Here is a 12,358-nt window from a genome sequence, read left to right as displayed (position 1 = left end):
CCCATGCAGTTCCACTTTCTCTTCTCTGTTCTGTTGGTTCCAGGCTCGTTCAGCATCCTAAATGTGGTGGCAACAAACGTTCTGAGCACTCTTAATTTCAGCACAACATTGTCCTTTCATGGCTCACAGGACAACTTCTCAGACCCTACATTTATGAAAGATTACATGAAGGTCTTGACACTTTCTGCATCAATAACGCTTCTGACTGGCATCCTTCAGGTAGAAGATGAATCTATTTTCTATCCTTAATGATGTGTCCTTATGTGTGTTCATACAGATGTAAGAATTGGTACTGCTTGAATATTCTTACCACAAACACTAAGCTCAGCACGTTTGAGTTCATATGTTGTACAAAGCAGGACATAAAGGTCTGTCTCTTCCTCTCATGCTGTCTGAAAAAGATATGATAGGTTAAGATTCAAGTGGCCACGATTAATAGGTGTGAAGTAAATTATTACTGTTTACATTAACCAGTTCTGCAATATGTTGACCCTTAGGTAGTCCTACATAACTGCACACACTTGATGCAAAGTGTTCCTATTTGGGTTTGGCAGTGTCTTACTTAATTGTGCGTAATGAAAACAGTGTGTTCAAATAACTATCCATCAGGTACGGACGTCAAGAGTCATGCTCTTCAAATACAGAAACAAGAAGGGCGGGGTTAGACATTGATAATTATATCACGTCTCGCTTCTCTTTTATTCCATACAGTTGCTGCTAGCTTGCTCCTGCCTGGGGTTTGTAACAACGTACATGCCGAAGACACTCGTCGATGCTTACCTCGCTGCAGCAGCACTGCATGTCATTGTATCACAGTTTACCTTTATCTTTGACATCATGATTGTCTCCCATAAGGGCCCCATGAGCATCTTCTATGTGAGTACATTCATTATTAGTTGAAGCAATGCATGCTTCTTGGAGGGGAAAGAAAAGAACGGCTTCAGAAATTGAAGCTAATTTCAGTCTAAGTCAGTTGCTAAGGGATATTTGTGCAAGGCTCAGCTGTGGTTTACGTCGCCTTCCCCTTGTCTTGAACAGTGTATGTGTGACATGCGAGAAGAAAAGTCTGTGTGCATATTTTTAATTACTTCCTGCAGTGCTATAATGTATTTTCAGCATGTCTATAATTGCAGTAGAGCAAAGGTTCGAGGAAAAAGTCCTTTTTTCCTTAATAGATCATCATGGGCAAGCTATTGGACACACAGTATGTTTATCATCTGACTCAGAAGCAGCAGACTCCAAGCTAAAGACAAGTTAAAGCTAATTCATTCTAACTGACTCCAGTAATATCAATCAGACAGCTTGAGAAAAAGGTAGTGTAGAAGAGAGAAGAATGACCGCACTATATCTGAGCTGTTTGTGGCAGCGTCTTCTCTGCAGATGCCAACAGATGAGATAGATTTTTTTTTTTTTAAATACAGTTTTTCTGTTAGCATCTCTCTTCTTCTAACTGCAGATACCACTGTAGCAGAAAGGATGAGTTCAAGTGTCAGAGCAACCTCTGTCAATCTCCTGGAATATAGAAATAGTTGTAGTATGCCTCTGATCCTCTCCATAATGATTCTTTTTCAGAATCTCTTTCATTTCCTTGTGGCTCTCCCAAAGGCTAATGCCACCGGCATATTGCTGTTTTTGCTTGGCATGGCTGCACTACAAGCCAGTAAATCTATCAGGATAAATTATAAGCGTAGTCCTGTTGCATTTCCTATGGAACTTGTCTTGGTAAGTGATCTCCAAAATGCCATTGTGATAATTGAACTAACAGTGAGTATAATACACTTTATTTCAAAAAACATTTCAAATATTACTTCAGGATGCTGTTATATTTACACACTGAATCTGTGCTTAAGTCCTTTCAATACTCCTGCAAGATTAACCGTCTTTAGATGTCTTGTGTACAATTTCAGGAGTAAATGCTGTATAACCTTCGGTATTGCTTCTTGTTTTCTTTCCTAGATTATCACAGTCACCATTATTTCTAATCTCATTCATTTTCATGCTGAATCTAGTAGCGCTGTGGTCAGTATGATTCCTGAGAGGTTAGTAACATATGCTGTTTATGAGGTTGTACTTCTGAGATAGGGCAGAAATGTTTCAGCCTGTCCTTGAAATCTGACATGGGCTGAGTTTTACTGGGAAGCACAGCTGTAGGGATAACTCTTCAAGAATTTGAACTGCATCATCATTTCTGAGCATATGCAGAATTCAACCTGCAGCTTTCTGTATTAGATTCGGGTTTTATTAGCACACAGAGGAAGGAATTTGCATTTTTGGTGAGGTGGAAGTCTTACAGATTGAGAGCATCCCCTGCAGGGTGCTGGGTGCCTCTGATGAGGATCCTGGGTTTGGATCTCATCTGTTCTCTGATCCTTTAGGTTTCTGCCTCCTACACCGCCAGTTTTATCAAACCTGAGAGAGATCATACTGCATGCCTTCCCCCTTGCTATTGTAAGCTATTTCCTTCTCGTTTTTGTTGGAGAGAGGTGTGCTTCACGTCACAACTACGATATTGCCAGCAACCAGGTGAGAGCAAAACTGCCTCCTAGGCCAAGAAGCAAGTTGAACTCGACTTGCAAAGCCACTATGGGACAGTGGTAGAAACACAAGGATGGAGTGAATGTGCCAGATGATGGGTTGGGAGCAGCTTGTTACCCTTCCCTACAGAAAGTGGATGTTATAAGCCAATAATGTGAAGGCCAAAACATGGAATTCTTTGACCAGGAGGGCTTTGCATGTTCCCCGTGATTGGGATGAACCTCACACACACACAGAGTGCTGCAACTGATCCCTGAGGACCGTTGCTGTCGTGAATCCATGAGACTATAAAAGCATGATAAATGAATAGCTGCAGTTGTGAATGGCCAGAGCAGCTGTAGTGCTTCTCTATATGTGGCTGCTATCCCAGCGTATGGATTGTCTGCCGAGAGGGATTGTTCCGAGAGGCTTTTCAGCTAAAACTGTGTTAGTTTCCCGTGTGCGAGAGTTAGTAAGCATTAGGTGTTTTGCACTGCTCCATGTTTAGCTTGTTGTGGTGGCTTTGGCTCTTTACTAGAATGGAACTAAGCCAGTAAGGAAGCTGCCCTGACTTCTCGAAGCCTCTGGGGATGAATATAAAGGGAACATCTTTTCCACTCAGCTTTTGTCCACGTGCTGTGATTTGCCACGTTAGCTTGAAAGTCAGTGCTTTATAGCTTTGGGGTTTGAAGTGGATTTCTTTGAAAGAAGGAATGGAATTTTGGGGTCCACGAGATCCTCAGCTGTGAAAACTGAGTGTCTCTTAAGAGAGCTCATTTAACCATGGGAGACCTTGCTTTCCGGAAGGTTTCCTGAGCTTAGCAACACTGATGGGCAACCCGCAAGTGTGAGCAAAAGGAAAGGAATTCCTGATAAACAACTTCTATGAAGGTCATTCATTCATTTGGATTTTTCTCTGCTTCCTTCTGTTTCTTTTTTACAGGACCTAATAGCTGTGGGGCTATGCAATATTTGCAGCTCATTTTTCAAAAGTTTTGTTGTCAGCTGCACTATTTCCGGAACTGTAATTCAAGAGAAGACGGGTGGAAAAACACAGGTGAGCTGGGCTGGAGTTGTTAAGCTTCCAAACTCTCATCTAATGCCACGGTATACAGAGTCTAGGCTGACATTTAATCTAAACAATTAGGGAGATACAACGTTACCTACCCATGCAACATGAATTCACATACCCTCTCTGTATGTTATATGATGTACTGTACTTATAGGGTATTTACATGATGTGCCGTGAAGGAAGCCAGGATTCTGTGGGGAGAATAGGATATGCAGTTTAAAACTGTATTTTAGTGAATATACCCAAAAAGCCAAATGGAAAATTGTTCATGCACCCTTTATTCTGCCACTTCTTAACTTTTGAGTACTTGACTTTGTCAACTTTTTTTAGGGGGGGGAAAGAGGGTGTAATATGTGTTAATAATACATAATAATGTTTTCATCATACCTCTTAACTGAATGTCTGATGCTTCACTGCATCACAGAAGTAATTTTGTTTAATAAAGAGTTTATTCCAAAGTCTGACTTGCAAGAGAAGTATCTTATTACTCAGGTGAAATTATACAACGAAAATCCTGCATTGTTCTGTTGTGCCTAAGAATAGTCCATTGGGGCCAAATTTATACATACAGAAAACTCTTTCAGCTTGAGTCTTCTCGAATTTGTACCAGGCATTGCAGCATACCTTTGTGAATTGTCCCCTGTTATTTTTCCCAGTCGGTGGTGTTACATGGGCCTGTTTAGAGAGGAGAAGTGAGTGGTTCTGGGAGGTCTCTCTAATGAAGTATTTCTGTTCAGCTAGCAGCAGCGATTGGAGCATCTGTGATGCTGGGGATTGCGCTGACACTAGGACGCTTTTTCCAGACAATCCCTAACGTAAGTGAACCTGAAATAGTTACAGCCGCAGCCTACTTACTCTCCAAGCATAAAATGAAGATTTTTCTAAGCATAATATGAAGTTTTTTTGGGAGAGTAAGGGATTATATCATGCTCTAGAGTTAATTGTTTTCAGGGATGGACCAAACCAAAACAATGGCTTTAAACTCCCAAATTTCATCAGCCTCATGTATTAGGTAATAAATATTGCATATCTCTCTCTCCCATCTCTCACTGATCAGTACAAGCTAAAATTCCTTGGCTAAAACTCGACTGAAATTTCACTGCCAGCCTCTATAATTTAAACATTGTATTTCACTTTTGATCTCGCATCTTCCAAGCTGTTGTGTAACAAATTCATGAGGTCCTCTCTTGCATCAGTATAAGTAGTTCCAAGATGGGTGCTTCAAAGTCTTTAGTGTAAAGAGGTAGATAAAATCTTCAAAATGGAGATTTGGGTTTAGTGTCTCTCATTCTAGCTTCATCTTTGAGGTTTATTTTAAAACCATATGGACTCCTGAACTGCCTTCTGTGGATTTTGCTTTGCCAGTGCAATAGAAACGTAAACATTTTGTTACCATAGATTATTCAGAGTACTCAGTTTTCCTCTTTTCCCTTAAAATTTTATGTAGGCTTTATTTTTTCCTGTAAGTTTTCCTAGGGAACCACTGACACAGAGCTTTACTTCCTGATTTTTTTTCCTGGCCTCTTTGTAAAATGGGAGAATTAATCCCTTTCCCCACACTAGCTGACAAAACACAATTTAACCATCTACTTCCCTTCTGTCTCCTCTTTGCTAAGAAAAAGGTTGTTTCACCAAAGGGTGTCAAACAACTTCCTCAATCTGGCAATGAACTACCCACGCTAATTGAAACCATTCTGTGCAACAGCGACTCTTAATGCTGTAGCTGGTGTTGGCCCTCCTCCGAGTGCTGCAGGAGGCGCAAGGATTCACTCAAGAACCCTGTAACAGAAATGACACAGAGCAATTCAAGAGGAAGCCCAGTTGTATTGGCAGAAGGGATTGGAAAATCCAACAAGAAGTTATTTGCTACTTTCATGTTGGTTTGCAGATCAGAGAACTGTTATAAGAGCTTTCTTTTCATCATTTTTATAGATACATACAAGATTTTAATTTCAAGCAGTTTCTCTCTTGTGGCTATCTGTTCCTTTGCATGTTTGTGGTTGCAAACAAAAAATAACTTTTTTTTTTTTTTCTGTTCTGCACAGTGTATACTGGCTGCTATTGTGGTCTTTAACGTGCTTCCTTTTCTTGAAAAATTTCTGGACGTCCCTATCCTGTGGAAGCGAGATAAGTATCACTTTGTAAGTGACAAGAAAAGCCACCTAGGATTTAGAATGTGCTGTAAAGGGAGAAATGGGTGTTTCAGCAGGGCAAGGCAGTTGGACATTCCCTTAGAAAAGGGATCCTTTGAAATATCCACTGAAAGCAGTGTATTGAAATCTCTACAAATCAATTTGGAATTACTTCGCTACAGGGAGAACTGATTATTGTTGTTGCTTCCCAGATCCCCCTTCCTGAGAAGGAAATTGTCTCGCTGTCAGCCGGGGTCACATTCTCATGTCAACTCTTGTGCAGGATTTCTCGTAAAGAGCAAGATCCCAATATAATGCGGTTTCTCCTGATAATTGAGGCCCCATTAAAAAGTCTGGAGAATTTAACTGTGATTTGTGATCCTTGTTTGCAACTGCTTCCAGGACTGGGTTGGTCTAGATGAGCCAACAAAGCTTTTCGTGTTACCATTTCTCGCTTTTTTTAATTTTGTCTGCAGTTTGCCAGTGCTGGGGCTGAGCTGGAGGTCATTTGACATCTTTTTACTGCTCATGTTCTCTCTGTCTCTTGCTCAAAGGTTATCTGGCTTGTGACTTTTGCTGGAGTGCTTTGTCTTGGCCTTGACGTGGGTTTAGTGATCGCCATGGCATTTACGTTCTTCATCATCACCGTTCGGTCGCACAGGTACTTGTCGCTTTTCTTTCTTAGAGTTGATGTTTTAAGAGATGTGACAATGAAAAAGCTGCTTCGTGTTTGTAAACACTTCAGTCAGGTCGTTCTGGAGGCTCTCTAACACTACCCCGAACCAGTAATCTTTTCGAGTTTACGGGCTCTGGACTGGTCCCTTCTGCAGGTGTACCACGCTCCTAAAGACTGTTTATTGTGGTGCAGGCATCCGCCAGGAGAGGTGATCTGTGCACGCACTTCTCTAGGAATAAAATGAGATGTCGTGCCTTTATTTCAAATCCATCCCTCAGTCTTTACTGCCATTTACCAAGCTGCCCATAACCTCAGCTGGTGATAGAGGAGGGAGGTTACACTGGGCACACATTACTCAGTTTATTAGCTGCTAATCCAAACAGCAAAATCATTCATAAACCCAAGCCACACCTCGTGAGATTTACCATGGTAGGGAGGTGCTTGTCTGCGTAGACTGGAGCCTCTAGAATAAGATGGAAAGAGCTGGGAAATAACCCTGTTGCTGCAAGTATTGAACTTCTTGTGATCTGAGCCAGAGTGGCTCTGAAAGAATACCTTCAGGATGAATTTCTGTTGCTGTCTGAAACTCACTGTATTCTTTCCGCTCAGTGTTATCCTCTTGGGTTTGCCTTGGGATTTAAGGAACATTGTGAGAGGGCATTTCTGCAGCCACTGTTGGGTTAAGTATCCCTTTTGTTCATATGACCTTCAGGGTATGTAACCGCTTATCAATTTCCTACCAGTGAGACCATTATGCTGACAACACTCAAAAAAGCTTGGGAAGTTATCTGCAAACCGATTGCTTTGAATAGAGTGTCTTGACAACAATTTTCCATACATCAGGGCCAGCAACCAGCCACGTTTATTCCACCCAGAGCCTGAACCAACCAGAACCTGCCCCCAAACCATGGAGCACCATTAGCAAAGCACGGTACCCAAATCAAAATATTCACCTTAAGAGGCAAAATGCTGCAGTAATGCTGCTCCCCTACTCAACCAACCTTAATTATGAATCAATAACTTTTTGTACTCACACCCTCCAAGTTCCAGTTGGTGTATCCGGTGAAGAGGAGGGAAACGGAGATGGAGCTTTTAGGAACAGATGGGTTTTCTCTGTTCTCTGTGAAAACCTAATAAACATCTTGTTTCAGAATGAAGATGGTGGTGCTGGGACAGATTCCAAACACGAACATTTATAGAAGTTTATCCGCCTACAGAGCCGTAAGAGGAAACAAAAATGTTCCATCCCTCTCTGTAATCCGGCTTCTTTTCTTGGGGGGTGACCATTCAGTCCATTTGATTCAAAACTTTGAAAACTGAAGAATCCTTAAGTAGCTGTAGTGTGCAGCGATTCAGACACCGAGCTCAGCCTGCTTGGGCCTTTGGAGCTCCCTGAGTCCATCTGTGCTGTCCCCACGGTGAAAGCTGCGCTGCTGTCACTTCCAGAGCTGTTTGGCTTTTTTTGCCAACACGTTATTTTCAAGACCTGCACCATACAGAGTTAGGCAATAAACGTAGTAGAGAGCTTTCCCGCACGGGTACATTCCCAATACTGTGCTGATGGATTTGCAAAAAACGGAACAAAATAAGGACAAGGTTAGTAAGACACGGGTATAGTGTACGTTTTCTGTAATGACCATTAAAAATAATTTGGCTTCTTTTATATTAGAGCAGCCAACTGTCATCTGTGATAGATCTGCTGGAGGTATGTTTTTAATTGCAAGAGAAGCAGATGAGTTTATGGTCCATGCTGTCAGTGCCACCACCAGCACGCAGTGTGGTCACCAGTGTCACTCTGTCCTTAGTGCAGGACCTTGCAGACTACAAGAGAGACAGGCAGGAGGGGAAAAATAGCCCCTGCTAGGTACAGCCCTCACAGTCAGAACTTTTGGTTTACAGGCAAAGGAGATTGAAGGTATCAAAATCTTCCAGTGCTGTTCTTCCATCTCTTTCGCAAACATGAATTGCTTCAAAAACTATTTGTTACACAAGGTAAATGGCACTTTTTCACTCAGCGGAAGTTTCTAAGAGCCTGCATTAGGGAGATAAAAACTCTAATAAAACTGCCTTTCTTTTTCAGATGGACATGAAAACAGTGCCTCTAGATGAAAGTGAAATGAGGGCTTTCATTTCACTTAGTCTGTCTGACACTACAGTGGAAAGAAAATGCTCCTGTGACTGTGATCCACCTCAACCCCCACCTAGGGTCAGCTTGAAAAGTTTATTGATCTAGTCTGATCGAGGTGCCTGGTTCTGTGTTACTGAGGTCAATGTTCTTAACTTGCCAGGACTGAAAAGGCTGTCAATGTTTATATAAAGCACATATATGTATTTGCTGTTTGAGCAAACATTACCCCTGTATTTCTTTACACAGACTTGACGTGATAGTGCAATGGTAGCTCAGCTCACTGGGTGATTTAACTAGCACTTGAAATATTTAACATATCCTCTGCTCAGCTGAAAGAATGGATTTTGTCAGGTGCTTCAATGGGGATTTTCCTATTTTTCCCTGTAGAATTGAGAGAATTCCCTTGCTTATGGTGAATTTGTTCCGCTGCCAATACTGCCAAGTGCAAGTACAAAATACCTCAAAGGCAGCTACGATTATCGTGATGAGAGGATTTCTCATCATTACTACACTTGGCTGCCGTGCATCTTCTACAATCTCTGAATTTTCTGAATTGCCTTAGACAATATATGAAAGGAACTTCAGGGAATGGACTGTCTTGAGAAGATGTTTTTCACGCAGTTATATGTGATTAGTAAAAGCCCTTGTATGAGAAATGTGTTGAAAGACAGTGGTCTGGAAAATGTGTGTGGCACCAAGGTGCTTAGGAAGTGACACATAATTTAACATCATCTTCTAAAGTGCAAAAATGCAGAGTGACTTTTCCTTCCTTGTGTTTTAAAAATTAAAAAAAAAAAACAAAACACATTTTGAACTATTAAGAAAGAAAAATCTATTAAATCGCTCCATTCTGGGACCAGCTGCCATAGAAGGAAGGAGATGAACCAAAGCTCTGCAGAACTGCTGTTGCTCAGAAAGGCAATGGCCAGGGGCAATCTTTTTTTTCCTCTTTTCTTTTCTGAAAGGTAGAAGTAACAAGTCAGATCCCAGTATCACGGGCCATTTCAAGGCGCGAAGAGCGAGGCACCGCTGTACTATTTGGCGGCTGAAGGCACTCTGCTGGACCACATCTGAGGCTTGCCTCAGTCACCTGCCACTCTGGTGGCTCTGTGTTATATTGAGTGTTATTTCACGTGTGTTTTTTACCCTGAAAGAAGAAATATCATATGATTTACAGTCCTGTCTTACTTGCAGCAAAAAATGTTCCACCTCCTGGGCCCAATTCTTCCAACCACTGGTGTACTCTCCATTTTCCACTGCAGATACCATATACAGAGAAACTGGTGAAGCGACGGCACGCGGGCAGCAGTTCCTCATCATCTTCACTGAATTTGGTGCGTTGGTCAAAGTGTGGAGACAACCTCAGCTCCAGGACGCTGCTGGTGGGAGCAGCGCAGTATCTGTCCTATGGACTTAGGACTGAAAAGAACGAGGGTGAAGAGAGAAGAGCCTGCCCTTCGCCAGGCTCTGCAATAGATAACTCCTCAGTCCGGTTCGAACAGCCGGTGCCTTTGCCATGTCCAGTTCACACCATTATTTTAGACTTCAGCATGGTGCAATTTGTGGATGCGATAGGTTCGGAGTTACTGCGACAGGTAAGCGACCTGACTGTATGTCAAAGTTTACCCAACATCTGACGTTTCTTGTTAGCCTAAAATGCCCTGCTACAAAACAACCCGCACATCTTCCAGTTGACCTTTAAGGGTGCAAGGTTTAGCTATCGAGTTTCAGAAATTAATAAATTCCCATAAAACCACTTTTTTTTTTTTTAAAGAACAAAAGCCTCACTTTCCATACAAAGGACATGCAAAAATCTGTCCTCCACTGGGAGCAGTTCTAGAACCATGTAAACTGAAAGCACATTTATAAAAATGTCTAATTTGGTTTTTTTCCATTGTGGCTGTTGATATTTTCTAGCTGAACACTTTAAAAAAATGCTCTTCTTTAGAAGTGTCAGATATAAACACTACCAGCTGTCTTCTCCTAGAGTGATTGTGTTGTTATTGCTGACTAGCTAATTAGCCTTTTCTTTGAAGTATGTCTTGAACTTTTAAGTCTTCAAGTGGGGATCCTAGCCAACGGAGATATATATTTAGCAAAAATAAATTTCGTGTAGCTGTGCTTCTCGGAAAGATACAGTTCCAGATGGATTCTTAGTCAGCTCTCTCAAACTCTGTAGCTCAATTTCAAAAGATTCTTGTTTAATACCAGGTTAGACTAACACCTATTAGGAATAATTGTGGACTGAGCTGATGTCCCTAAAATCCTTGAAGATCTATTTGCCACCCATTGGGAAAGGGGGTAAAGTCAAAGTCTTTCCAGATTCCTTCCAGCCCCATATTCTGAAATTCTGTGGTTCTCTGAAATAATGACTTTTGTTGCCTTTTAAAAAAGAAAATTAACTACTTTGAGATCTATTAATTACAAAGGGTCTGGCATTGAGAAATGCCAGAGGATCTATCCTCTCTGAACAGATTCCTTTAACACTGAGTTGATATATCTAAAAATGTTGAACATGAAAATTCAGACCACCAGAATCACGCTTGAAAATATAAGCTCCTCATTTACACGCGGGCATGGCATGTGTGTATGGAGAGATGTTGCAAGTGAGTCTGTTCCGGTGAGAACTCTTTGTGTAAGTGAGGAAATCACAGCGTGTGCTGCGCAGGGCACTGCAGGAGGGCAGCATGGGATCCGGCTGGCACCTGCCCTGTTCGGGAGTCAGCGGTCATCAACATCTTGGACATCTGTTTAGTGCTGAACTCAAAAACAAGATTTGAGATACCAGCATACGGGTTTTCTTCAGAGATAAAACACGCCAAGGGCGGTTTCATTTCCCAGTTTGTGTTTTACCTTCTAGTGCGCTTGTATAACGCAGGATTCCTCTAATGCCTGTATGGAATTCTTTCCACAGATCATCCATATGTTCCACAATATTGGCATTACAGTCCTTATCGCTGCCTGTCACTGTGAGTATAGGATTTGCTTACTAATATTTACTTCTCTCCAAGGACGAGTTTTAAACTTAAGTGAAATGTTTTAGCTGTACTGCTTGGTGTGATTTAGCCGCTTTCTTTATTTCCCCCCCATTTTTTATAGCCTCTGTGATAGCAGACTTCGAGAAGAGTGATTTCTTTGACAGCCGTGTCACCAAAGAAAGGTTCTTTCTAAGTCTTCATGATGCTGTGCTGGCTGCTTTGGACAAGCATCAAAATCCAGATGAGCTAGAACCTGCCGGGCAAGAGTTTGCTGAAGACCTGCAAGCTGAACAGCAGCAGGTAGGCTATTTCGCTTAACATTTAAGCCTTCGTGTTGTTAAATTATCCTGTCGGTAACTCAGACCTTGTCATGCAGCTGAGGAAATAGGGCAGAGCGGATGCTCTTTTGGATTCTCCAGTTTTTCACAGGTACTTGCCTTTTTGCAGCGGATCGATAATCCAATTTGTTTCTTTTGAGTCCTGTGTTCCCGTTAGGGGAAAAGCGTCTTTGTGTGCAGCCCAGAAAGGCATCCAGCTGCGCTCTGTGGCAGGGAATGGCTTTGTTGCATTTTAAATTGTTGACATTTCTCTGACGGAGCAAGGACCCTGCCAGGGCAGAGCAAAAGCTCCAGGTTTTTTATTTCCAGAGGTTACTGCCCCAGCTCCCTCGGGGCTGTTGGGAGAAGCGAAGGACGGTTCTGGCTTGATTTCCTCAAAAACTGAAGTTTATGTCTCTGTCAATCCTCTGCAATAATTTCTAAGCTCACTGGCTGTCTCAGCCAAGTTTGAACAGAGCAGATGGTTGCAAGTTCCAGGAAAAGCCCTTATTCCGAGGAGAAGATTCCAGTAATTGCCCCA

The 12,358-nt window shown here is 42.0% G+C and overlaps 1 protein-coding gene across 1 annotated transcript in view; it reads left to right on the top strand.

The window, feature by feature from the left end:
- Positions 1 to 753: 753 nt before the first annotated feature.
- SLC26A8 (solute carrier family 26 (anion exchanger), member 8) overlaps positions 754 to 12,358 on the top strand; it is a gene marked incomplete at its 3' end in the record, with an annotated part of 12,226 nt that continues 621 nt past the window's right edge. The window contains exons 1-13 of the mRNA XM_010085234.1: positions 754 to 876; positions 1,606 to 1,722; positions 1,957 to 2,039; positions 2,376 to 2,523; positions 3,458 to 3,571; positions 4,324 to 4,401; positions 5,632 to 5,727; positions 6,273 to 6,379; positions 7,546 to 7,615; positions 8,475 to 8,600; positions 9,785 to 10,117; positions 11,383 to 11,491; positions 11,622 to 11,800. Coding sequence (XP_010083536.1) covers positions 754 to 876; positions 1,606 to 1,722; positions 1,957 to 2,039; positions 2,376 to 2,523; positions 3,458 to 3,571; positions 4,324 to 4,401; positions 5,632 to 5,727; positions 6,273 to 6,379; positions 7,546 to 7,615; positions 8,475 to 8,600; positions 9,785 to 10,117; positions 11,383 to 11,491; positions 11,622 to 11,800 — 1,683 coding nt within the window. The remainder of the gene's footprint in view (positions 877 to 1,605; positions 1,723 to 1,956; positions 2,040 to 2,375; positions 2,524 to 3,457; positions 3,572 to 4,323; positions 4,402 to 5,631; positions 5,728 to 6,272; positions 6,380 to 7,545; positions 7,616 to 8,474; positions 8,601 to 9,784; positions 10,118 to 11,382; positions 11,492 to 11,621; positions 11,801 to 12,358) is intronic.

This window comes from Pterocles gutturalis, unplaced genomic scaffold, assembly GCF_000699245.1.
Source record: "Pterocles gutturalis isolate BGI_N339 unplaced genomic scaffold, ASM69924v1 scaffold44895, whole genome shotgun sequence".
Taxonomy (NCBI): domain Eukaryota; kingdom Metazoa; phylum Chordata; class Aves; order Pterocliformes; family Pteroclidae; genus Pterocles; species Pterocles gutturalis.
This window is presented reverse-complemented; position numbering and strand designations above follow the sequence as displayed.